This window comes from Lissotriton vulgaris, chromosome 9, assembly GCF_964263255.1.
Source record: "Lissotriton vulgaris chromosome 9, aLisVul1.2, whole genome shotgun sequence".
Taxonomy (NCBI): Eukaryota; Metazoa; Chordata; class Amphibia; order Caudata; family Salamandridae; genus Lissotriton; species Lissotriton vulgaris.
In genome coordinates, this window is record NC_141697.1 from 857,330,475 (window position 1) to 857,356,741 (window position 26,267).

The window sequence follows — 26,267 nt, forward strand, 5'->3', positions numbered from 1 at the left end:
ATTGTGGCCAAACAAAGGTGATACCTATGGAAATTTGAAAGCTGCAAAGCAGCAGCAACAGTTTGCTGGGTCAATGTCTTGGTTACCGAAAAGCCAGTACCTTGGTGTTTGGTGCCATTGCATCATAAATTGTTCTCCTGTATCCAACTTTGTATCCTTAACTAATAAGCAGATATCTTGACTGCGGTGGTGGTGTTGTTGTGGATATCCAGGGGAATCTGTATCTTACCAATTTTCAGTTGATTCCACAGCACAGACCATGCCCCCTGTATACAGATTTTCAAACTATTTTTTTAATGGCCGAAAAGGATGAAGATCATGGCTGACTAAGTTGAATGCCACAGCAGACCATTTACAGATAAAAATGGTTAGGTATAATGTGTTGTGATATATTCACAAGGAAAGGCCTGACCCAGTCCTATAATCTTATCTTCAGCCTCATAACTGGTTGCCCTACAGTTTCAACTTGGGGAGGAATGTACAAGGATTTGTGTATTGCTCAACATGCACAACTAGGCACAGAAAAGAAGCCACCTATATCATGCCCTGATCAGTCACATGAACCATAGGGGATATGAGTTTGCAGCCTTACCCTAATTTCACTTCTCATTATCCTTCCTGGATTGTGATGAGTTTCACCACAGTTCTGGAGCACTAGGTGATCTTGACCTCCCTCTTTACATCTTGCAGAGACGGCCCCAGTCTCTGGATAGTTCCCTTTTCCGCCTTAACTTTAAACTGCACTTATCAAGAGTAGTACCTTGTTGCCCGAGCAGGATGAGAGAAATGTGAAGGAGAATAACACTTGTTCAATTAGAAATATATCAATTACACCTAATGGAGAAAGCTGGCATGCCTCCTATGTTAGCTCAAAAAGAGATGACATTGTCAGGAGTCAGGAGTATTGTTTCCAGAGAGGAATGATTGTGGTTCCTCGTGTTGCATTAGACATGCACTATACCCAGAAGAGTAGAGGGTCAATAATAGGGGACAAATGTTGACTTGTGGTACCACTTGTGTAGTGTAAGCTCCACCCGGCCTGCCGGTTCAATAAACTCTGGTATTAGGTAAAGGCCTGTCCTCAATGAACTTTTAACTTTCTGTAAGACCACACTAAAACTAGGATAAGCCAGTTAGGAGTTGTTTTACTTCTTCCTGTTCACTCTTTGTGAACAGCTGGGAGTAGCCTAAGATCTTCAACTGCTTTGGGGCATAACCTAACCACAGGATATCAAAGGCCCTCTCAAGCTTCATACAGTCCTCTACAATAGGGTGGTTTAGAGTAAAAATAGGGTTCAAACTAATTTTCAACCAGCGTATTACAAGGGCTACAGCAATAGTTTCAGAAAAATAATCTTGCTCGAGTTCCTCATGTACCATAAAAGATGGGATGCAAGGAGGTACTGCTAGGAGTCTGTGGAGATGTTTGTTCTCAATAGCCTGCAGTTCACTAACATCTTTATAGCCCCATACATCACTACCATAATTGGTCATGGGTATACATTTGTCATTGTAAACCTTTAGGAGGTCGGGTAACGGTTTGGCCCGCAGCCTCTTAGCAAAATCCATGATGGCTCCAGCTGCTCTTGCCAGGGTGTTTTTTTGAATACCCTCTATGCCACCTGTTGGACCTAGGGAATCCCAAGTCACAAAAGGTAGCTTGGCACTAAGGGGGAAGGCCTAACTCCAAGGAACGGGTGCTAAGTTTGCGTCTCACTCATCAGTAACCAAACACCCCTCCACTCAAAAATAAGGACACTACACCAAGATTAGAAAAATATGAGCTGTTTTATAAAAGTTCTCTTAGTTTCTTTGTTTTCCAAATTTCCACAATCAAATGTAAGTAAGTTTTCTCAACCTCATTTCTTTTCTACATAGAGCAGGTAAACATTTACATCTTTTAATAGGTAATGTGCAACAGTAAAGCTCTCCAATAACACTTTTATACCTCCTCCTGAAATTATTCCCTTGCCACACAATTAAACCATAACACCATGTATTTCACTTCAAGTACCGCAGTTTGGCAGGAACTGTACCCCAGAAGATTCAAGGTTAATAATTGTCTAGAGAGATTATATATCACTGTAGCTGAAAGGAGAACAGGCAAATTACTTTACATTGGTTTCTGTCAGGTCCAATCCCCCTCAACAGAAGAAGAATCTGAGTTTTACTCAGGTGAAGCCTTGCCCAGAAGATTCCCCGCTATTACCAGGAAAAGTTAGCTGGCTTATTAAGGAACTTCTTCCCAGCAGGCCCCCTGTTTCCTCATTACTCTGGAACCAGCCAGTGCCGTACCAATTCTTGGCTATTAATTAGATTAGGTGCAGTACTGCCCAGTTCTCCTTAACTGGCAGACGTTGGATTTGTCCTGCTTCTCCCTCCCCTCACCTTCCCAGCTTACTTGGCTGTGTAACACATGTGTTCCGGTCAACGACCGCCCCCTTCCTCTTCGTGTGCTTCCTTCGTTAGGGAAAGGGTTTCCCTGCTCTCTTCCCTGACAGGAGAGCAGGCGCCCTCCTATGCGTGTCACTCGGTGCTCCCTGGCAGATCGGCGGCGTTCCACGGAGCCGCTCCTGCTCCAGCGTTGGGCGAGCTCCGTGCACTCCTCCTCGCCGACTCCTCCCTCAGAGCTCCGCCTGCAGTCGTCCTCTTCCGACGCTTCCACGCCCTCCCACGCGTCACCGAGGTCGTCCGGCAGCCGCTCTCCTCCGACGATTCTACGCCCACACCCGCGTCACTGGGATCCTCCGGCAGCCGACCTCTTCCGATACCTCTACGCGTCTTCCGGCGTCACTGGGGTTCTCCCCGAGGATCGCTCCGACCGCGGAGCAGAACATCTGTGCGGTAAGCTCTCCTCTGTATGATAACAGTGGTTCTACGGTCACAACTTCTCTCAGCGCCTCAGTTGGGTTGGGGCTGAACTCACAGACCAGTCATAAAGCTTTTCTCTACTTGACAGAGAGGTCCAATCAGTACCTCGAGGCGGTGTCACGCCAGACTCAGCTACACCCCACTTCTGGTTGGATATTCCGGAGCAGGCAGGGTTACAAGCTGGGGCCAGGGGTGTACTCCATGGGGACAAGGCTTGGTAAACAGGCAAGGGGGCACGTCAGCCTGGAAGGATAGTCTGCCTATTGGTCAATCTCTCCCCTCTCAGGGCGTGCTCCTCCTCACTAGCCACCTTACTCCTGACCAGACCCACTCCACCCTTTTCTGACCAGCTCTAAAATGGCCGCCCTGGTTCTAGCCTTATATAGGCTGACCCTCAGAGGCCCAGAAGGGACCAGAAGGTTCTAGAGGCTCCTATTCTTCCCTATGGGTCAAGACTCAGGGGTGGCAGTTGTGGCAGTTGCTGTCCACCATTTTGTAGGTCTGGATGAATTTCAGTCAGAAAAGGCTCCTAGGCCTTAAGTAAAAATCTATGAGGGCAAAAGAGCATCTATCCCCCAGGTCAACACCACAAAAATATCCAGTGGACATAAAAATTAAGGAGTATGAGGGGCAGAAAGGGGACAAAAATAAATAATAAATTGGAGGGACTACCCAAAGGCAGACAGGTCTAACACCACCCAAGACCCACTTTCATAAAACAGGATGCCTAAGTAAGTAAGAAATGTAAAAACTTTAGTCAAATCACCCCCCTTGCACAAAAGCCTGCATTTATAGCATTTCTTTCTTCCTAACATTAGTATGTGTGTCTTAGAAAATTTAAAGAAAGGTAAAGGGAGACCTTAAAATCTAAAAAGTATTTACAAGACTTTGCAACCCCACAGTTCTTCTGGCACATAGCACTGCTTCGTCTGGATATAGCAAAGCAGGGGCCAGATTAGAACCTGATCTGCGGATGTCTTTACAGGCAGCTGACAGAACCTCCCCAGGTTTATTGATGTAGAGAGTAAACAAAACTGGGCCTAAGATGCATCCCTGTCTTACCCTCTGCTTGACCTCCCATGATGCTCTGCCTTTCATTACTTTGACCACTCTTCACTCTGACTACATCCCCAATGTCTTATCCCACGCTCGACCTCCCAGGATGCTCCAGCTTTCATTACTTTGACCACTCTTCACTCTGACTACATTCCCAATGACTACAACAGCCCTCTTAACACACTTCATCCCATCCTTGTTGCTTCAGTTAAGACCACACTGGAGCCAGGATAAGCATACTAGGAGTATTATTTGAACCAAACAAAGTGGCTGGAGCATAGCAACTACCTCCTTCTTGTCCACTCCAATCTCCAAGACTTATTTATATTTTGAACAAGTAGCCCATTGCAATTAAACTTGACACTTTCTTCGGGGACAGCACATTGATGAAAAAAGAGCAGCTGCTTGAAGCGTCCATTACATATTAAGTGCACTGATATGCCTCCATCTCATACATTTACTGGGCTCACAAAGCTATCTCAGAGAAACGTGGCAGATTAGATACTAGTTTGACTCCCACTATCTAAGGCCTTGAAAGTACGTCATGATGCTTCACCCACAAAATGGCATAAAGCCTCACTTTTAGTTTGGATACAGTTGTGAATGCTCTGCATGAAAGCCTCAAGAGATTTCTAAGATCTTGCCCCTAAATATTAATATATGTTAGGATTTCACTGTATTGCTGTTTCCAAGGCAATTCCCCATGAAAAACATTTATGCAGTAAACTTTAGACAGTTGCTTCTGGCGCATTGTCCAAGGCTTACAACCGCAATATGGACATAGGCTGTCCTAGCAGAAAGTAAGGTGTAAAAACAGTAAACGGTAAAAAAAGAGAAATACGGCTAAAGTTCCATTGTGTAGGAACACGGGGGGGGGGATTATTATCAACGCTTCACGCTAAACATTGCAAATCACGCTTAGCACGATTTTGAATATCGCCGCCTATCGCTGGTTTACATCGCCGTGTTAGCGGCGTATTTACAATGCCTTGCTCACAGGCGATGTACAAACCTGCAATAGACGCCAATATTCATCATTAACTTGTGAAATCAAGCGATGATTTCACACGCTAATGAAAAGCTTGATAATAGGGGAGTGTGGACGTAACCAAACAATCCACCTTCCATTCAAAATATGCCTAAGTCGAGTTTTGACCAGTCGTTAAGGATCCTGCAAAAACCGAGCTAAGGGCGGCTTTCATCATCGCTGCGTGGTTCTGGGGCCGCATTGTAAATAACGCAATGTCCTGTGCATCTCATTAGCGATGTATATCGCAAAGATGCGTGGCGTTACAAAAACGGTAGCTAACATGTGCTAATGCATGTTAGCGCCACCTTGTTAATAGGGCAATGAAATTATCGCTGCTTTAGCGGCAAAAAAGTGCTGCTAAAGCGGCGATAATGCCCTTGTAAATATGCCCCACAGAGTATGAAAGACGCAGGTTCTATTTCTCGGTGACTGATGAAACTAAAAGTACTTGTCTTAGTTGTCCACCCACGTGGAGGAAGGAGACTGAGATACCTACTCCTTGTGCATTCGTATTTTGCACCTACTCAGCACACAAGTGATGAATAGCTGTGTAAGCAGTTTTCAGTCCCAACAGTACATTGCAGAGTACAACCCTTATTCGGGATTGTGAGACGGCCAAGGTCTAGGAATAACCTTGGAAACTCCAGCTGGTGTCACAGAGCTGAACGAATTGTTATGAGCTGAGTGCAGACCATCACGATCTGCAGAAGTCTGACCCGCAGTGTATTGATCTCCATACCAAGTACCAACAAAGGGCAATGGTGGCTTATCTTGCTTTATTAAAAATAGCGGAAGATATTTCCTTATCTTTACAGGTCTACATCATACTATTATTTGTTAAGTGTCGAAATGTGCAATCCAAACCTCATACTCACCAACATTGAAAACTCAATTACCTATTGTGAAGTGTGTGGGTAGTTTTAAATGGTTAAATGATCCAAGTAAAAAATTGTGTATTGTAAGTGTGATGTTCTTATTCTAGTGTCTCAGACGGAGAAGGGCAATTGTGTATTCACTTGATAAGCTTTACATGTTGGAAAAAGGTAGGGCCATAAATATTTAAAAATAGAGTTGTTTTCCACCATTCCCTAGACAATATGTAAACGAAACAATTTTCCCCAAATAAATTTGCTTAAATCATTTTCTTTCAGGGTACCGATTTGTTACCAATGCTATCTACTGTACTGCGCGACTCAACACAATTTCCAAACCCTGAAGAATTCAAGCCGGAACGCTTCTTGAGTGACAGTGGTGGAATTAAGAAAAATCTAGCTTTTGTCCCATTTTCTACAGGTACAAAATACTGCTATCTATCTTATAAATCAATGGATTAAAAAACGCAATGCAACATTATATATCATGTTTTATCATATACTGTGTTCTTAATGGAGGCAAGGAAGTGACCGAGGTGGGACGAACAGCAAATAGTACAGAGAAAATAAAATATGAAGAATGGAGTTCTTGAATTAATGGCCGCTTCTAGTAATAATTACCTAGGGTTGCATTCCAGTGCAACTTTTGTGCAGACTGTGGTAGGAGGCTGCAATATGCTAATCACCCTTGCTATTGCTCCAGAAGCAGCAGTTCAACCTGAACCGCCAGCCTAGACTGAACCAGAAAACAAGCAACCCTGAAGTTTTTCGGCCTATTTGGGCCTCGTTTTATGGGATGCAGTTTGGTTGCAATGGCACGTTGAACACTGAACCCAGGCCTCGGCACACCTGTTAGGGCAGCATAATGAGGAAATAAAAAAAGTAATCTCAGCCACAGAATCTACTGAATATCAGGCTTACGCTTCAATGCAACTGGATCAAGATGTGCACATCAGCAAGAATAGAACATGAATATAAATATTGTGATTTATTTTTGATCGTTTGAATTTACAATCAAATAAATCATGAATACACGATACAGATTGGTAGCTGGGCAATCGCAATTAGTATAGTGCAAAAAGTATAACAATAGTTCCTCTGAAAGAGAGCATGAGGTTAGAGTTCAACATAGTACATGTACATGTGCTAAGGGTCATATTCAACTTAACCCCTCTTATCAGTGATGGGTCCGGCCTCACAATCATCAAGTCTCTCTGCCCGATCCTTCCAATGGCAAGAGCAATACCTCCTCTTCCTTGCCCAGTTATAATCCATAATATTTTATCCACGGCGCCCATATCTTTCGAAATTTCCAGGAGCAATGTATGCACACTGTTGGTCAAACTAGAGCATTCTCGTTAAAAGACATTCTGCATATTTCAGATATTTTCTGAACAAACTGAGGATAAACGTTATAGGGATTGAATTAGAGTTTTTCGGATTGCTTGTCTGTCCTATTTTGAGTCCATACATGGATTTACAAACTCCTTGCCGACCCCTTCTCAGTCTGGATGAAATCATAGATTTACTCTGGTAAAGGCTAACAGGTCTGCAGTAAATCCCTTTTGACAGTAGAAATAGTAACAGAAAACACACACAAACCTATTTGGGTGTGGGGGATGTGGTTCAACAACAAAAGTATCATGTTTTTCTCATGGATAATAAAACAGGGTAATTTGGACTTGCACTGCAGATTTTTCAAAATGCAAGAACATCACTGCATATTTTTGGAACTACTGTGTCATAACACTTGGCTAATGTCAGAACTGGCCATCTTGTCATTTGTCCGACAAGACATTAATCTAAAGATGATATTTGACTTTGGATTCGACCATGTTGCCACATCCTTTAATAAATATCAGAGAAGGGGTGATTTTCTAGGCAATTACAAATGAAAAATGGACTTAACATTAGGAGTAGATGCTAAAGAAGGCCTAAGAAAAGAGCTTTAGCCATTGGATGTAGCCTAATTGCACATACTGTATCCTTCGGTTTTTTATGGGCTATGTTCCTCGGCTGGTATTTGGGTGAGCAACCCTGGAGGAATTATGACAGTTTAGACAACTATATTCTTTGAATATTTTAAAATCGAAAAATCTTTTACATTTGAGGCCAATCTCATCTTTGAGGTCACTATAGTGTTTGTCGCTCGTTGATGTAGACCTCTCACTTCATGTTTGCATCATCCTCAAGGACTACCCCTACTTGAGACTATCATAGTGATAGAGCTGTGAGTCAATTTCAGAATAATACTGTGCATCTACAAAAATGCAACAAACGCAATGATGAATGGGCAGACAAAGTTAAGAAACGTATCCAAAATGTGTCTGATTTACATGCAGTAGATGCACGCTACCACAAACAGTGTTCTGTCAATTTTTATACTGGAAAATTCATTCCCGGGCAGTTCACTGATAACCCTCCAATATCTTCAGGTCGACCAGAGGACTCAGTTCACCAGGAAACTTTTCTTCAAGTAGTTAAATACATGGAGGAAAATGATGAAGAACAAACTACTGTTAAAGAACTTGTTAATAAAGTGCGAGGCTTGCTGCCAGAAGATAGTGAACCATACAGTTCCAAGTATATGAAACAAAAACTCAAAGAGCATTTTGAAGATGAAATCTTCATAGGAACAGTTGCAGGGACTGCTGATGCTGTTACTTTTAAAAGTACAGCTGCTCATGTATTGCAAGTGTACCACAGTCAAAGCCATGAAGATGTTGAAGAGGATCGAAACAATCACCTTATGGCAGCTGCTGAAATAATAAGAAATTATATTAAAGACATCCCTGTAGAACCAGAAATATATCCACCCATTAAAAACATGAGTAGTGTTGACTATAATGTGATCTATATTGCTGATTCGTTAAAGCTCCTATTATCAGTTTTTGTTACTGATAAAACCAACAGAGAGAGAGAGAAGTAGCTTCTATAGGACAGGTAATTATGCATGCTGTGCGCCCACAAGTCTTAGTTGCACCGTTGCAGTTAGGGCTGGCAGTTCAATTACATGACAATACAAGCTCGAGATTTGTAGTTGAAGCAGTAAATCATATGGGATTCTGCAGCTCCTATTCAGAAGTTCTTCGTTTTGAACGTTCAGCTGCAGCAGAAAGAGGAAATACTATACCAGTCCTTGTGGAACCTTCTGAAAGTCCTCCGAAATTCGTTCAATATGCAGCTGATAATATTGATCACCATATTATTGCAATAGATGGCCATGGTACTTTTCATGGAATGGGCATTATCGCCACTGTGACTCCAACTGGAAAATGTTCAACGGTCATTAAGACGGGGTTTCACACGACTGTAGAATACAAGAAGTTGTGGGATCTGATTCTTTCTCCTGGATCTGCGTTTTCAAGTTAACAAAGCGCTCTCTACATTTCTTGTGAACTTTCTGCCCAACACAAACTTGAAACTTAGATATGTTTGTCTCCTTGCATGTTTTTTGAATTCCAGTCACTCCTCTTTTAGTGAGTACAGATACATCGCCATCTTCTTGAAACACCACATCACAAATGAAACACTTTACTACGTCCATTTTCACTGTATATCACAGCAACTTGCAAGAACCGGTAACACATAAATGAAACATTTTTGATTCCAGAACTCCCTATCGGCCGCGTACAGCCGCAACATCATATGAGAGCACCAGGGGTGCTTTAAATCTGTCTGCACACTCCCACACCGCAGGTCACTCTTTTTGCTGTCTGCTGATTGCTGCTGGGCAGACTACGGTTTCCAGAACTCCCTATTGGCCGCGTACGGCCGCAACATCATATGAGAGCGCCAGGGGCGCTTTAAATGTGCCTGCACACTCCCACACCGCGGGTCCCTCTTTTTGCTGTCTGCTGATTGCTGCTGGGTGGACCGCGGTTTCCAGAACTCCCTATCGGCCGCGTACAGCCGCAACGTCATCTGAGAGCGTATAGCCGCAACGTCATCTGAGAGTGCCAGGGGCGCTTTAAATCTGCCTGCACACTCCCGCACAGTGCGACGCACATGCGGACCGCGCCCGGACGAAGCCCGGAACAAGGGGGGGCCTGTCTGAGCCCGTCCGAGACTGGCAGAGGCTGGGCTGGGCCCAGACCTCCAAGAACTGGGACTTGAGGTACTCAAACTATTACAAGGCTATTGGTGATCTGTTGCCCTCACCTTTTTTATTATCTTTGTCTGCGTTGTAACCTGATAATGAGTAAATGTAAACACACTACATGGCAGGGGGTGTTGGGGACTTTATATGCGTTCCTTCTAAGAGCTGAATCAGTTCTGATACACGAGATTGAACTGACTGAACGCAGGCTTTCGTTTGAACCACAGCACCCCTTAACCATGCAAACGCTAAAAGTCCCCCTTATAAATCCCATACAGCTTGATAATGTAATCTTGACCCAGGAAACCTCAGAGTTAGGTATTGTTACAGAACGCACTTCTCCCTCAGAACACCAAAATGCAGGTAATAGCCCTTCTTCTACTGTCATAGGGCAGGAAACTGATATTACTCATAACTCTAGCCAGGAACCATCCATCAAGAAGAGGAAGGGTAGGGGCGCACAGAGAGCATCAAATAAGGCAGATAGTTCGAGGATAACTAGGCGAAAGGCAAAAAATTACGTAAGAGGGTCTAATCAGGGCCCTATTAGCCAACAATTAAGCGTTTCTAACACCACATCGCCACTGACTACGGAGGAGGGTTTTTGGAAGAGAATGGAGATGATGATATAAGGCATGTTGGACCCTTTGGCTTAGAAATTGAAATTAATTGAGGATATGCTCATGAAATTGGAACGGCCCCTCATAGATATAATTTCTGACATTATTAAGATAGCCAAAGGTGGGGAGGCAAGGAATGTTAATGGATCTCTAGCAGATAATGTTTATGTGGAAAATTTGTGGCTGGGACACAAAGTAGCCCGCAGCCAAGCTTAACCACAGGGCTAAACACTGACTCAAGTAGAGCGCAGGCTCAGAATCAACCTACTATACATAGACTGCATCCCCCCGTACCTCTTTAACCTAATCAGTTGCATTCGGGTGGATTAAATCTTGGGAGTGGATTGGGTCCTATATCCTCCACTATGGCTCCTCTAGTAAATTGTGGGGGACCTACTTTGAGACAGGGAGCTGAAGCGTCTGCACCTAATAACACTCCCAATCACAATAATGGTACTCAAACTAGCCCAAATCCGTTCTTAGACCTTCCCCCAGAAGCCACTCCATACACAATTGTGTTAGCCAAAGTTCCACCCAACCTTTTAAATGGCGTGGCACACTGGTCAACCTTACGGAATAGATCATTACACCTTTTATCTAATTGGACTGGGTTGACTGATATTCTTTTCTCAGAATTTAAAATGTTTCAACTTATATCTTGGGTTGGCAAATCACTAAAGACGATGGAAGGAGACTGTGTGGTTCTATCTTTTAGATCGCCTAGATTAGTACAGTCTATTCTCACAATATTAGAATATTGCCCTTCGGGTTCTTTTATCATCCATCCGGTATCCCTGGAAGACCCAGGAGCATCAGCCCCGTGGGGAAATAATACTTAGCTAAAGATTGGTATAGTTACTCTATCCCAGGTAATAACCGTTAGGGGGTTCTGGGTACGTTGAACAAACAAGATTGACTTGAGCACCCATTAGGTCTCACTAATGGAAATAATTGCTGCTGTGCTAATAATTATTGTGACAATAATCCTGTATCTGAGGTAGATCACTGTAATGTCGACTCTTACACCAATTCAATTAATATCTTCTTTATTGGCAACTCAGCTCATAACACATCACCGACGATGACTACATGTCCTCATTCCCCCATCAACTGTCCCTCCCTGGAACCCCACACATGCATTCCTATTCTAAGAACACTTCTACATTCTTAATAAGAATACTACAACACAACACATCTTCCCCCTTAACAATAATAAATGAGCAAATGAAAAACTATATACAACATAATGGTCTACAACACAACACATCTTCCCCCTTATCAATAATAAATGAGCAAAGGAAAAACTATATACAACATAAATGTCTGCAAGAAGAAAATAAAATAAAAATGAAAATAAACAAAACTACACTAACATAAAGTCTTTAAGTCAGTGAGGAGTATGGTTGACTCTTCCTAATCTTTACAGTTCCCTGTACCTGTACAAGTTTGTTCACACAACTCTTCATTTCCTATACAATTATCTTCTTCAGTTCTTACTTCATCTTCCACTTCATCTTCCCACAACCAATCCTAGAACATAGCTTAAGCTCCCCCAACATCATCCTCTTCCGCTTTTTAACATTTTTACATTTAGCTATTTGACTCATAAGCCATACCCGACCATCACTAAGTCTAATCGAGTACTTTAGACACTCCACAACCCTACATGGCTTAGAAAATACACTTCCTCCTTTTGCCACTTTTCCCCACTTCTTAGTTTTTACCCAACCACCTACTTCAAGTTCTACCACCCATATCACATTCTTTTTGTCAAAGTTCTCTTTGTACACTTGCTGTGCTTTTATGATATTTTCCTCAACTCTTTCCGATGACCGTTCTACATGTTTTGTACTTTCCATCCATCCTATGTTGTCTCTCGTTACCGGCTCCCTACCTCTCATCGTCACAAATGGTCTCAACCAACCTATAGACAAATGGTCTCAACCTAGTGAGAGAAGGTGTGAGACGATAACCCCACAACATTTTCTCCATCTCAACTTCCCAATGTGTAATTCAATTTTTTTTTTAAACTCCTCTACAAAATCAATGTCAGTCAAATCCCAAACCATCTCAGGACATTTTACAGGTGACAAAGGTGTTAAACTTTTACCCGAATCAGCACACTCCTTGCAGTCCCTCATTACTCTTTCCACCTCAATATCTACACCTGGCCACCAATATGAACTTTTTTCACTCTTCTTTGTCCTAACCACTCCGAAATGTCCTTCATGACATAAATCTACTACTCTTTTCCTCAAAGTTCTAGGTGGTATGACTTTTCCTCCTCTGTAAATAAGACCTGATTCTACACTCAACTCACTTTTCACTTCCCAAAAGCACCTATCTTCTTCTGCATCCGGTTTCCTTTCTCTCCAACCTTCTCAAATCTTCTCTTTTATTTCCTCCATCAACTCACCTTTTCCATAATGCAGAAGCCACTCTTCTTTATCAATTGACTTCTCGAACTCTTCCTCCACTACAGCAATTTGATACTCATCCCACTCACTCCTAAGTACTTCCTTAATCGGTAAGGGCATACTACTCAAATCAAGGGTCTTCCTTTCTGTTACATTAAAAAGATCTTCTGCTGGTGTCAAACTCCTTAATGCAAATCCAATAACTACTTCTTTCTCTCCACCTTCATTTTTTGTTAAAACCTCACCTTTCCATACCGATGACTCAAACCTCTCAATTATACCTGATGTTTCCAACCTTATTAATTCCTTTTCCAATTCATTCCTTCCTGTAAACGTGACGTTTCTGACTTTATAATTTAAACGAATAGCATTCTCTTTCAATTTTATCTCATGTTTGAATTCACCCAACACCATAACTTGCTCTTTTGCATTCAGATTTAGTATTATATCCAAGCTTGCCTGATCTTTCCACCCTAAAACACTTGGTTCATATTCCGCAACATACATTCTTCCCTCTGCTACTCTCCCCTTAAACTCAAATGTGACATCTCTACACCCCACCATAGGAATGCTTTTCCCAGTGAATCCTCTTGGATTTATGTCACTTTTCAGTAGATCAACACCAATTCCCTTCTCAAAGTTTTCCTTCCCCATATCCAAATTAACTATATTTATTTATTTTTTATTTTCTTATAAAGCGCTAACAATCATCCCAGTGGGATATCACGGCGCTATGATTACTAAAGTGCATGTACAGTTGGCATAGGTCGAGTTGGATTAGTCTAGATGGGGGAAGAGGAAAGTTTTAAGATGTTTCCTAAATGCCAAGTGGCATTCTGTGAGTCGGAGGGCCATAGGCAGTTCGTTCCACTTGATTGCAGCGATGTGGGAAAAGGCTCGCTCACCCATCCTGGCTCTCTTTACCCGAAGGGTTCTTGCCCGTGCCGAGAATTGAGAGCGGAGGTTCCTGGTGGGAGCATAGAACTGAATCCTGTTTCTGAGGATGAGAGGGCCTGTCTTGTGCAGTGCTCTTTGTGTGATACACATCATTTTAAAAGTTGCTCTTTGCTTCATTGGCAACCAGTGGAGATCACGCAGACAGCTCTTGGCCGAGTCAAATTTTCTTTTCATACAAATAGCCTTGGCCGCTGCGTTCTGCACCATTTGGAGCTTGGTGAAGAGATACTCTGCCATGCCTACGAACAGGGAGTTTCCATAGTCCAGCCTACTCATCAAGAGAGACTGGACTAGGATCTTTCTGCACTCTATTGGAATCCAGGGAAAGACTCTCTTAAGCATTTTTAGTATTGCAAAGCCTTTACCGCATATGGCAGCTACATGGGTTTTCATGGACAGGGAGGTGTCAATTGTTATTCCAAGATTCCTTGCTGTTGGTGTCGGAGCAGGTGGAGTGCCCAGGGCTTCTGGCCACCAGCTATCATTCCACAGTTGAGTGTGACCTCCGAACAGCAGTATCTCTGATTTGCCTGCGTTTAGTTTAAGGCAGTGCTTGGGCATCCATTCAGGCAACTATAGTATATGGCGATCCTGAATCTGCTACTAATATCACTTTTACCCCTGCCACTTCAATTTCACATCTGGGTTTACTTCTTCCTTTACTTTTTACATCCAAAATAAAATCTCTTATCATAAAAATGTAATCGTCTTCATCTGAATCGTCTTCCTTAGCTTGTTTCCTCAACTCATCTTCTTCCTTTGTCACATACTTTATCCTTGTAGTTTTATCTCTTCTATAACAAACTCTTGAATAATGACCAATTAAACCACATACTGTACATTTTTGATCTCTTGCTCTACATGCTTGGCTGTTTGCCAAATGTGTATTACTTCCACACCTAAAACATGCTAAATTAGTTGTGCTTCCTCTTCTATATTCATTTTATGTTGCTTGAAAATAACTTTTCTCCGTCTTTTCTTCATCAAATTTATCTCTCTTCTCTGCACCAACGCTGCTTGCTCTTATAGTTTTTCTCACAACACACACTTCTTCTTTATCTTTTCCTTTCTCTTCTTCCAGGGCTGCTTTTGAACATCTGACTGATACTTCAGCCTTTCTTACTACCGCTAGCACCTTATTCAGTGTTCCATCTCCCATGGTCCATAATCTTTCTTGCACCCTTTTATTGTTTGTGAGCATAATGACTTGATCTCCTATTAACTCCTCTTCTATCTGTCCATATCTATATTTCTCCGCCATTCTTTTCAAAACGCTCAAGTAATCATCAATCTTCTCATCCTGTTCTTGCTTTCTCCTGAAAAACTTGTATCTGTCAATTGCCACACATACCGTTGGTGCATAATATCTCTCTAAATCGTCCAAAGCATTCTCATATACATCCGTTTCATCTTCACCTCTTTCCTTCTTTTGCATCCGCACATATTGCCTGATTCCTTCTGGTCCTAAGGAATGTAGCAAAATCCCTTTTTTAATTTCAGGTGTCATTTCTTCATTTTTGATAGTGAACATGTAATTATTGAAATATACTTTCCATTGTTACCATCTTATTTTTGGTTCTCCAGGTTCTGTTAAAAATGGTATTGGTGGCGTTAATGTAAATGTTTGTGATGCACACATTTTCTTCTTTTTTTTTAAAGTAAAGTTTGTAATTCACTTTTCCCTTCCTCGTTAGTGTTTGTTGTGAATCACAACACTAACACTACTTTCTAATAATGTTTCTTTTCCTTATTCCCTTGCTGTTTCTTTTACTTCCTTTTTTTTCCTATATCCGACCCTTTTACGATCGGTTCCTGCTTTAAATCGAATACGAGTCTTCCCAACTCGTTAAAATGGCCGCCACTTGTTGATGTCACACGCTCGCCAATCAGCTTGTGCGCATTCCCCTTCCTTCCTCTCCGTCACAATCCTCAAGCGCAATGACACGGCTGCTCCCGCTGCTGCGCGCGATGGCTCAAACTCCTTCCACGCGCTTCTCACTGCTGCCACTGCTCCACGGGATCACTCAGACACCTCGCGCGCTACTCCTCAAACGTAAGTCATTTAACTTTTCCTTTTAAATTGCTCAATTCAAAATTTCGCAATCTCGCTCACCTCCGCTCACAGTCAATTCCAGTATTTCATTTCTCTCAAATTCAATATTTCCTCGTTCCGCTTGCCTCTGTCTTCGGCCAATTTTACTGCTTCTTCCACCTTATTTTAGGCTCCCTCATGTGGGTTCACGCAGAGTTGCCCGTCCTCCGTTGCCAAATTGTAATGTCGACTCTTACACCAATTCAATTAATATCTTCTTTATTGGCAACTCCGCTCATAACACATCACCGACGATGACTACATGTCCTCATTCCCCCATCAACTGTCCCTCCCTGGAACCCCACACATACATTCCTATTCTAAGAACACTTCTACATTCTTAACAAGAATACTACAACACAACAATCACCCACCTGCTACTACTGAGGCACAGGACATGGAACTCATTTGATAAGACGTTTTGTAAACTTAGAACCATCAATATACCAGATTTGCCTCTAATAAGTGGGGATAGTAATGTAGCAAGTCAATTAAACATCCCAGCTGATCAGATTGCAGTAGAGAAAGCATGCTGGAAATTAGTGTCATGAAACATCGCTGGTTTGATACCCAAACTAACAAACCTGTTGTTCTGGAATTTATAAGTACTTACACTATTATATGCCTACAAGAAACCTGGGCTAAAGAGCCTATCCATATTAATGGCTTTAAGACACTTCATACCCAAGCTGTTGCAGGGCTTATGGGTAGAGCAAAAGGGGGCTTGGTAACTTACATCTCAAATAGGATGGAAACTAAAAAGGTAGTGCTATATGCTGAGGAACCCTACTACCGAGGAATTTTATTCCACATTGATGGTTTGCATTGTATACTGCTTGTTAACCTGTATAATAAAATACCGCTACCATTGGTGACAGACGTTTTAACTCATTTACATAACAGTTTATTGTCCCTACATAGAAAAAATTATACAGATATGAGGACTATTTTGGTAGGGGATTTTAACTGTGTATTGTGTGTAAGTGAAGGATGCAAAACTTGCGGTGTCGCGCAAGAGGATGGTATGTGCAATACACATTTTTGTCATTCCCCTTTGGGTGATATGTTCATTAACCTGATCTTTAGTATAAATCTGGGTTTTGCAAATGATCTAATTCCGAAACTCATACCTATGCCTTCCACTTTTAATGGGAGGGGGTCTGACTCGACCATAGATTATATCTTAATATCAAACTGCCAGGCACATAGATTGAACCGGTTCTACGTGGATGACATCTCTGTGAGCGATCATTTTCCGTTGTGCCTCTCAGTTCTATCACCAAGTAATACGCCTATTAGGCATGCCCAAATAGACCAGGTCCTTTCTGACATCTCGCTTAATAAAACAAATGGTTATAGTTTGCGATGGTCAAAAGTGGACCGTGTAGCCATGACTAGTAATATTATAGCTAAGTGTAGACTAGCCATCAATATTTGCCTGGATGATACTGCTTCCCCAGCGAGTATTCTTTCTTCCTTTAAGTTCATTTCTGAGGCAGTTAGAGACTTACTATCTGTCTCGCAGAAGAAGAATAAAAACCGGTGGGGTTGGTTTGATAATAGTGCTCCAAGGCCCATTCTAAATTAAAAGGGGAACTACATAAGTCTCCTAAAAACATAGATAACATTAGGATGGCAAGAAGGGAATATAGAACCGCCCTGAGTGAACGTAAAGCTATAGTTTGAAACGAGACTTGGGAATTACTTCATGAAGCGTCCCTGAGGAATGATAGCGTGGCATTCTGGATGGCGGTAAAAGCACCCTTCCTGAATGCGGAGGGGGCCCCTCAGTAGAGATTGCCATTGCTGAAAACTAATGGATTGATTACTTTTCGAAGGTGTATAGTTTAGATGAAATCTCTATCAGTAATCTAGAGGGTGCCAATGGGGAAACTATTGGTAATCCTGAATCCATGTTTGCTGACCTTGGGCTTACACTGGAGGAGGTGAACAGGGCATTTTGTGAAAGCGCGGGGGGAAGGCGCCTGGCCCGGATGGTGTCCCCATAGATCTAAATGTTGATCTATGGGGTCCACTTTCTGGTACTTACCAGTCTAGAATTGGTCCTTGCTAGCAACATTGCCTGATATCAACCTACAGCCGGGACGGAAGTAAAACCGTCGGAGAGTATCTTTTGACGTTTTTGATTAGCTGTCCTTTAGAACCCTAAAGAGGTCTTGGGTAACTGCCTGACGAAACAGGTGTTGGCTGGGCACCTGGAATAAACCTAAACTGAAAGAATACTTCTATCAACATCTCTCATTGTGTTTTGTTCTGTGGTTGTTCTAATTACGTACAGTACTTATACTGTCAACGAACTAACGTGTGCACAGATCCTTTGTATCTAACCTAATTATAGTAACTGAAATAAATGTGATGCTAGTTTGGACTTCATCCAGCCCCATACTGTTATCAAATCCCACCATCATAAGTGAAGGGGTTAGTTCCACTGTTTTACCAAAAATCTTTTGCCAGAACTTTACTAGTTCTGTTTTTAACAAATCAAGCTGCGCGCACCCTAAAACATGTGAATCTCCTCTGCTGGCCCAACACCACATCTAAGGCATTTATTGTCTTCCCTTTTCCCCCATAATAATTTGGCAGGAGTAAAATATACACTTTAAATTGTTTTACAATGTTGTGCCTTTAAATTGGCTGACAAGAGCGTTTTCTTAGCAATGACATATCTATATCCAAATCAGTATTTTCCAATCTACTGGCCCATTGTGTTTCTATTTTTTCAGTTTTTTTCCATTTTCTAAAAAAAAACTTTATTTGAAGGTATTTAAAATAATGCACATCCGATATTCTGTACTCTCTTTGTAACTCAGCAAATGAGTAAAGTTGGCCTTTTGATTGAATATTCCCAACTGTCCTTAAGCAATGTTGCTCCCATTGTTTCCCTTTAGTGTCATAAAACCTAGGGGGACATAACAATGATCTCCAGATGGGTGTATACTTTGTAAATTTCTTAATATTCATATGTTTTTTAATTTTACCCCTTACTTCCCACGCACTTATAATAATCTTAAATCAAACCTTCTAATAGTAGCTGGGTTCGACCTGACGTAGCAGCAGTGCTCTTGCCCTTCCCCCTAATGCCATCTCATGGATTTTCGGGAGACCCTCAGTCTGTGCCCTGCTAACTCTACCATCATTATCAAAGAAAAGTATCTTCCCATGTTGTAAAAATGCTGCCCATTGATAGAAGGTATGATTAGGAGCAGCCCATCCTCCCTGTGCTTGCGGCAAGACAAGAAACGTTAAAGATCTCCCAACCTTGCCATATTGTCAGAAAAATTTACTAAATAAAGTTTTTAGTATAGACCCCTCGATTTCTATTTGGGGTGCCCTAAACAGATACAATATCTTAGGGAGCATTACCATTTTAAGGAAATTATTTATTTCTATAATGATTAGATGCAGTGAGCGCATTCGCCTAAGGTTATTAGCCATTTTATTAATGAAGGAGGAAAAGTTGATATGGGCAATCTGATCTATATCCGGACTAACCCTAACCCCAACATAGGTGGCCGTAGGTACTCTCCGGCTATCCTGATAAATAACCTTTTCAGAACAGACTATCTGGGTCTTGGATTTGTTCAATAGGTACCCCAACTCCGTACCAAATACAGTAGCCATGGTTTCTATTTCCTTCATTCCTCCCTCAGGGTCAGGTGCTAATACTGCAATGTCATCCGCGTAAGCCAAAAATGTAGTATTGTACTCCCGAGTTGTCACTGGTATAATTGCCTGATTCTCAATTATTACTTGAAGGAATGGGCCTATATACAGGGCAAATGAAATTGGAGAACAGGGACACCCCTGCCTTGTCCCCTTTGCTACCCTTATAATGTCTGACTCTCTGCCATCAGCTGTAACTTTGCATATGGTGCCTTCTACATAACTTTAATTGCATGAATTACCCGAGGGCCAAATCCTTTGGCTTCCAAAATTCCCCATAAATACTCCCATGCAACCCTGTTAAATGCTTTTTCAGCATCCAGGAGGATCATAGCCAGACTATCATTAGTTTCCTGTGCGATACCAAATAAGGTCACAGCTCGTCTTACATGATTGGTTGTATCTCTACCCAGGACAAAGCTGTGTTGCCAAGGTGATACAAGTCTGGCTATGACCCACTGGAGGCAATTCGCCAACATTTTGGAAGACATTTTTACGTCCGCATTAATTAGGGAGATGGGTCTATTAGAATTAGGCATATCCTGTGGTTTACACTTTTTGGGGAAGATAACATTATTGGTACAATTCCAAGAATCTGGTGGATCTCCAGAATATCGCACTTTCAAAGACAGATCCCAAAGCAAAGGAGCTAGCTCTTCTAAAACGATTTTATAAAATTCTATTTGGATCTTGTCCGAGCCAGCTGCCTTACCTAAGACCAGCTGCTGTATCGTTATATATATTTCTTCCATTATAAATTCTGTCTCCAACCTATCTCTCATATCCCCCCAACTTCCTATACTCTTCACTAGTTCTCATAAATACATTTCCATGTGGGCCCTGTTCCTCTTCTGTAAAGAGATCTTGATAAAACCTATGGAAAACATCCACTATATCCCCCGGTTCTGTGTGTAAGGTACCCCGACTTATCATTGAGGTTATCTGGCTCGTCACCGTCTTTTGTCTAACCTTTAGGGCAAGGAGTTTTCCCACTGTTTCCCCATATTCATAGCTCTCTGACCTATGAGTCTGATATCCTGCTGCTACCTTTTGGGAATAATATGCCCCAATTTCTGCTTTAGTCAAAGTAATATCTAACTGGGTAGTATCAACATCCGGCCCCTGAACTGTCTTACCTATATGCGCTCTCTCTAAGTCCCAAAGCCTAATTTGCAGTTGCTTGATCTTCTTCTCTTGTTACTGTTTTTTGTGGTAGATGAAAGCAACCATCTCCCCCCTTACTCCTGCCTTAAACGCATCCCAGACCATATTGCGCGAGGCACTATATCCATTCATGTTAAAAAAGTCTGTTATCCACTTCTTAAAATAACACACATATTCCGGATGTCACAAGATGGTGGCTGCTTGAGGTCGTAGGAGCGGGTCTGCCAAAATAGCACTGTGAATGGCTTGTATGCGGGGGCCGACTGAAATTAGATATAGTGCACCTACCTACTCGCTGCTTTTCCACATAGGGACCTTATATGCTGAAGTGACGGTGGATGGCTGCTCAGAGGACAGGCGGCCTTGGAGATACTGCGCGACATTGGAGCTGCTGATAGAGCGAGTCGGCACCTCTGTTGTTTGTCGGCAATGCCAGCAGAGATTGGTCACGAGCATGCCCTCTGAGGTTGCTGGCTCGATTAAAGGAAAGTCTGGAGTGCCCTTGACCGCAGAATCTGTTAGCAATGAGGGGAAACGAGGTAGACGATGGGCGCTGCAGATGGCAGCACCGGTATCCGTGAAGGAAAGGGAGTCGGCTTCAGTGAGAGGAAGAGGCAGGACCTCGTCTGGATGGCGTGCGCTGGGAGGTTCCGTGTCGGAAATGCTGCGCAAAGGCAGTCTGTAAGCACGGGCACAGACACAGGCGCTGGCGCTGCAGAGACTGAGGTGGGGGCTCTCCCTCACGGTTTAGATCAAACGAGGGAAGGATCGAGACCCAGATCCATCTTGTGTTTTTTTGGTCATTTCCTTCTGAGACAGGCAATATTTGAAAAAGCCAGGCCAGAAGCCACGAGACATGTCGGTGATGTTTCTTTTTCCGTCAGACCAGACTTCGGCCATGTCACTGTAGAGAGAAGGTAGCGATTACGCCAGCTGATAAAACCCTTTCAGGACAAAAGCGCAAATGCTTTTTTGAAGGCGCAACAACATTTTTTACATCTGAAATCAAGGCAAAAGAATATCTGGCTGGGCTGAATCCTTCGTACTTTAATGGACTGGTAGGAATACAAAGCAGACGGGGTAGACAATACTTGGATAATTTCTGTATATATTGCTGATATGCTGGTATTCTAGTTTTGAGCCTTCAGGGAAATAGCTGTCTCTTTTTTTCATTTTCTTTTGTTGATATCCTGCTTCTGTTGCTTTTTTCTGTAACTTCTTTGTTTCCTTCTTTATCTTTTGCTTATGTCTATGGTAGGGTCATCCCCTATAAAGACATTGTGGTGGGTATGGAAAATTCACAGTGTTGGCAAACCGCTTTCCATTCTCCAACAGACCGATGGGCGGTCTGGGTTTTTCCCAAAGAAGGGAGGGGGGGAATTGGAGAGTGGGAGTGGGGGTGGGTTGGGGAGGGGGGTTGGGGTGACAGGAACAAAATAGGGTGAAAAAAGTCAGAGAGATAATTGGTGAAACTTTTGTACAGGATTACAAAGTGTTAAGAAATAGGATAGAATTTGGAATGAATTGCTATGACCCGGGGCAAAAGGAGGAAAGGATTAAAGGAAGACGACTTATCTGTAAGAATTGGTAAGATGACTATCTGTTCAGTTAATATAGGGGGGTTAGGTGATAGGAATAAACGGGACCGGTGTTGCAATCACAATGGACGTTCAACAGGAAATTATTGGTGGATCAGGAATATGTGTGTTATTTTGAGAAGTGATTGTAAGTAATTACTTTATTGCAAGATTAATTAAAACCTTCGCAAACAAGTAAAACATTAATTCACAAGATGCAGCTAGTCCTTTAAAAGATGCTAAAAGATTACAAATATGTTGTAGTTCGATAAAATTACAAAGGAATAAAAACTTATAGATAAGGTAGTTCTTCGTGGTTAAAAATATAGATCAGCATAAGGCTTGTTCTCGTGGATAAATGCACCCCAAGAAATGATGTTTGTGGAGAGTACAAGTCGATGAGCTCGAAGCCAGGCCGACACAGGTCAGCCACAGCTGACTGCTGTGAGCCTGGCAACCAAGGAGGTATTCATAGGTCTTAATCAAAGCACTAGTAGAGGCGGTTGTTGTCCTTGACTCATAAGCACGCTGGCATAGGATAAAGACCGAAAACTTGAGGGTCTTCCCGACTTAACTTTGCGTTTGCTTCCCTCATAAACCGAACAAGGCTGCAAGACAGACGGATGTTACTGCCCTCGAAACAGGCCTTTACCGCCTCCTTACAAGATCGAACCTGACTTGCAATCAGGAGCTGTTTTAGAAACTGTCTCCTTTCCGCTCTCAAGCCATTGCAGATGCATAGTAGACATAATATGTCTTTGTTTAAATTTCCACACAGTCTGCAGCAAAAAGAGGAGGTTGTACGTTTCCATGGAGGAAGCTGGGACTTTGCTGGTAAGATTCCCAGCCTCAGATGAAGGAACCGTTCTTTTGTTGTTCTTGCAAAACCTGTTCCTAGGTATAGTTGGGGCTTTGTTGACACATAGCTCTGAATTACGAACCAGCCGTGGGCCGTCCTACTAAGGGCAGCTGTATCTTCTGCGAGAGATACAGTCTTTACTGATTTAATTACCAGGACCTTGAAGCTTTTTTGGGATAAACAAGAGTCCCATAGGTCCTGTAAAGCTAGCAGCTTGATTGCTGATTGAAGGTATCGCTGGGCTATCATTTCTCTTTGAGATTTCCAACCACAGATATGAGTTCAATGTGCCATATGGCGTAGGCCCCTTTCCGTGAGATTTCCTGCTTTAGCAGTCCAAATTCTAATCTTATTTGCGCTGGTGAGGTAAATTGCGGAAGATTGAATATTATTCTTAGGGCCTTAGCAACCACAATGTCCAGGGTGACTTCATCTCTACCTCTCATTGCTTCACTTCCGTAAGTGATGGAGGGAAGGAGCCGCGCTCGAAGCACTTCTAGCAAAGAGAGAAGGCTAGGGCCAGTTATTTTTTGCTTGATGTTTTTTAAAGCAGCTGCCAAAACAGTCCCTCTTCCTTTGATTGAGGCTTTCTGTTTAGAAAATGAGCAATTTCTCTCAAATATGATTCCCAAATACTTGTACTCCTCTGCAGGGACCAGCAGCCGATTGTTCATTGACCATCGTGGATAGGTTTTGTTGGGACCTTGGTTTCATACCATTACTTTAAATTTTTCCAGATTTATGGTCAGCCCATTTTTGTCAGCGAAGGTACTTGTGATGTTTATCAGATGCTGGAGGCCGTGTGGAGTACGACTGATTAGTAGGAGGTCATCTGCGTACAAGAAGTTCGATAGAGTTAAGCCCCCCAGGTTCTGGGCATGATGGTGGAAGTTGTCTAGGCCGCTGGAGAGATCAGAGACAAAGAGGTTGAACAAGGTTGGGGCCAAGACACAACCCAGCTTCAGCCCTTTGGTAGTAGGAATTTTTCTAGACAGGATATCTCCCGCGCCAATTTTAATCTGGACCCAAGTTTCAGAGTGAAGCAGGATTAGCTGGTTTAGAAGATTTGTAGGGATTCCCCACCTCGCTTATTTATTGATTTTTTTGGAGGCGTTAGACAGAAGAGAAAGGGAGAGAATATTTGTTGAAGTCCCCAGACCTTCCTGGAAACCAATTTGATTGATGGGAATTAGGTTTTTTTCATGAGCCCAAACTGTAAGTTCATTTAGTAAGAACTCTGCATAGAATTTGGCTTCAATGTCGATTAAAACGATGAGCCTATAATTTTTTGGGTCTGATATGGCACCCTTTTTGTGGATAGGAGAAATGATTGATCCTTTCCAGGAGTCAGGAATTCTCTCACTTACTAGGATGTTATTATAAAGGGGGAGGAGTGCTTTAACCCAGTAGATCGAATCCTGTTTAAATATGATTGGCGGAAGACCGTTTTGGCCTGGAGCTCCGTCTTTCCGTCCTTTCTTGATTCTGCCCCCGAGCTGCTTAGTTGTGAGGACGATAGGAAGGACCAGTCCTTCAGACCTTGATTGTTGTTGGTCACTTTTCAGCTCCGGTAAGGCTACCGGGGATTCGGCAGCTTCTGAGTTGAAGTGATTCAGTAGGAACTTTGCCCTGATGTCATCTGTTATATATGAGCTAATTCCTAGAGCGGATGGATTCTCTAGGATTCTGATGGTCTGCCAAAACCTGGCACTGTTGTTATTTTGTGCATCAAATGTCAGTTTAGCCCATGTTGATTCGTCCCTTTCTTTTTTGGCGAGCCAGATTATTTTCTTCTTGCATGCTATAAGGCTCCTTAATTCGGACTGGATGTTCTAGACTGGGCCGTGTATACGAAGACTGCGCATTGCCCTGTTGATGTTGGTTTTTAACTCCCTTATTCGGCATCCGGATGTCGTGAGAGGTGGAGTAATTCGCTGTTAGGAAGTGGATAACAGACTTTTTAACACCAGTATCCAGTTTATATGAAGCTTAATTTTGTATTGTACATCAGAAAACTATCATTGCTAAAACTTTAACCACAAATATTGACTTTTTAAACACACTATAAAAGGACATTGAAATCAACCAAAATATATCAACATACAAAATATTGTTCAAACTGCATCGACTATAAAAATGTTGAAATAAACAGAGTAAAGTGTACAAAATATCAACAACATTGTTTGTCAAAATCTTGATAAATATATTTAAAAAGTAACAATTTACTACCCCAAATATTATTTAATATAACATGAGAACAAACTTATTATTCATCATCATCATCATCATTTGGCTTTAATTTTGATCCTATAGTCTCAAAAAGCTCAAACACTACATGGAAATAATAGAATAAAAGACATATCAATCATAACATACAATAAATGCAATCAGTCAGTCAGTCAAAAATTCTTTATTCGATAAAATTAATATCATAAAAGACATGGTACAATTATACAAAAAAGTTTCAATCTAATTAACGAGGTACAATACAATACATTTTTTCCTTCATTATTAAAAGTACAATACATATTTAAAAAATAAATTTCCGACATTAAAAATTTTAAAAATGTATACCTTTTAAAAACTATTAATACTACAGCCTTACTGCACAAGTAGGATACATGTTTACTCAAGAGAAACTTTACTCAAAACAACTTTGGATCTGCGGTAGACTGGTGGTATTTTTCCTTATGCGAATGGCTGCAGTCAGAAAACTAGCCCCACAGAACATAGTATAAGGGTTACCCAATTGCATTAGGTATATTAGAGCGGGCCTCACCTGAATAAAGCCCCCCTTCTTCAGGAGTGGTAACAAATATTTCCGTCTGCAAGAATCATAATGAGTGCAAAACATAACAAAATGGAGTGTATCTTGTAATGAAAAGCAATCATAAGAGCAGGGATCTGCCTTGTCAGGTGCGCACCAGGTACGGAAGGCTCCTAAGCAGTAATGGATCAGGTTTAGGCGG

The 26,267-nt window shown here is 42.0% G+C and overlaps 1 protein-coding gene across 1 annotated transcript in view; it reads left to right on the top strand.

Moving 5' to 3' along the window:
- The window catches only part of LOC147692370 (cytochrome P450 2A13-like), a 162,133-nt gene that overhangs the window by 79,568 nt on the left and 56,298 nt on the right, over positions 1 to 26,267 (top strand). Inside the window, exon 5 of the mRNA XM_086938593.1 lies at positions 6,109 to 6,250. Coding sequence (XP_086794719.1) covers positions 6,109 to 6,250 — 142 coding nt within the window. The remainder of the gene's footprint in view (positions 1 to 6,108; positions 6,251 to 26,267) is intronic.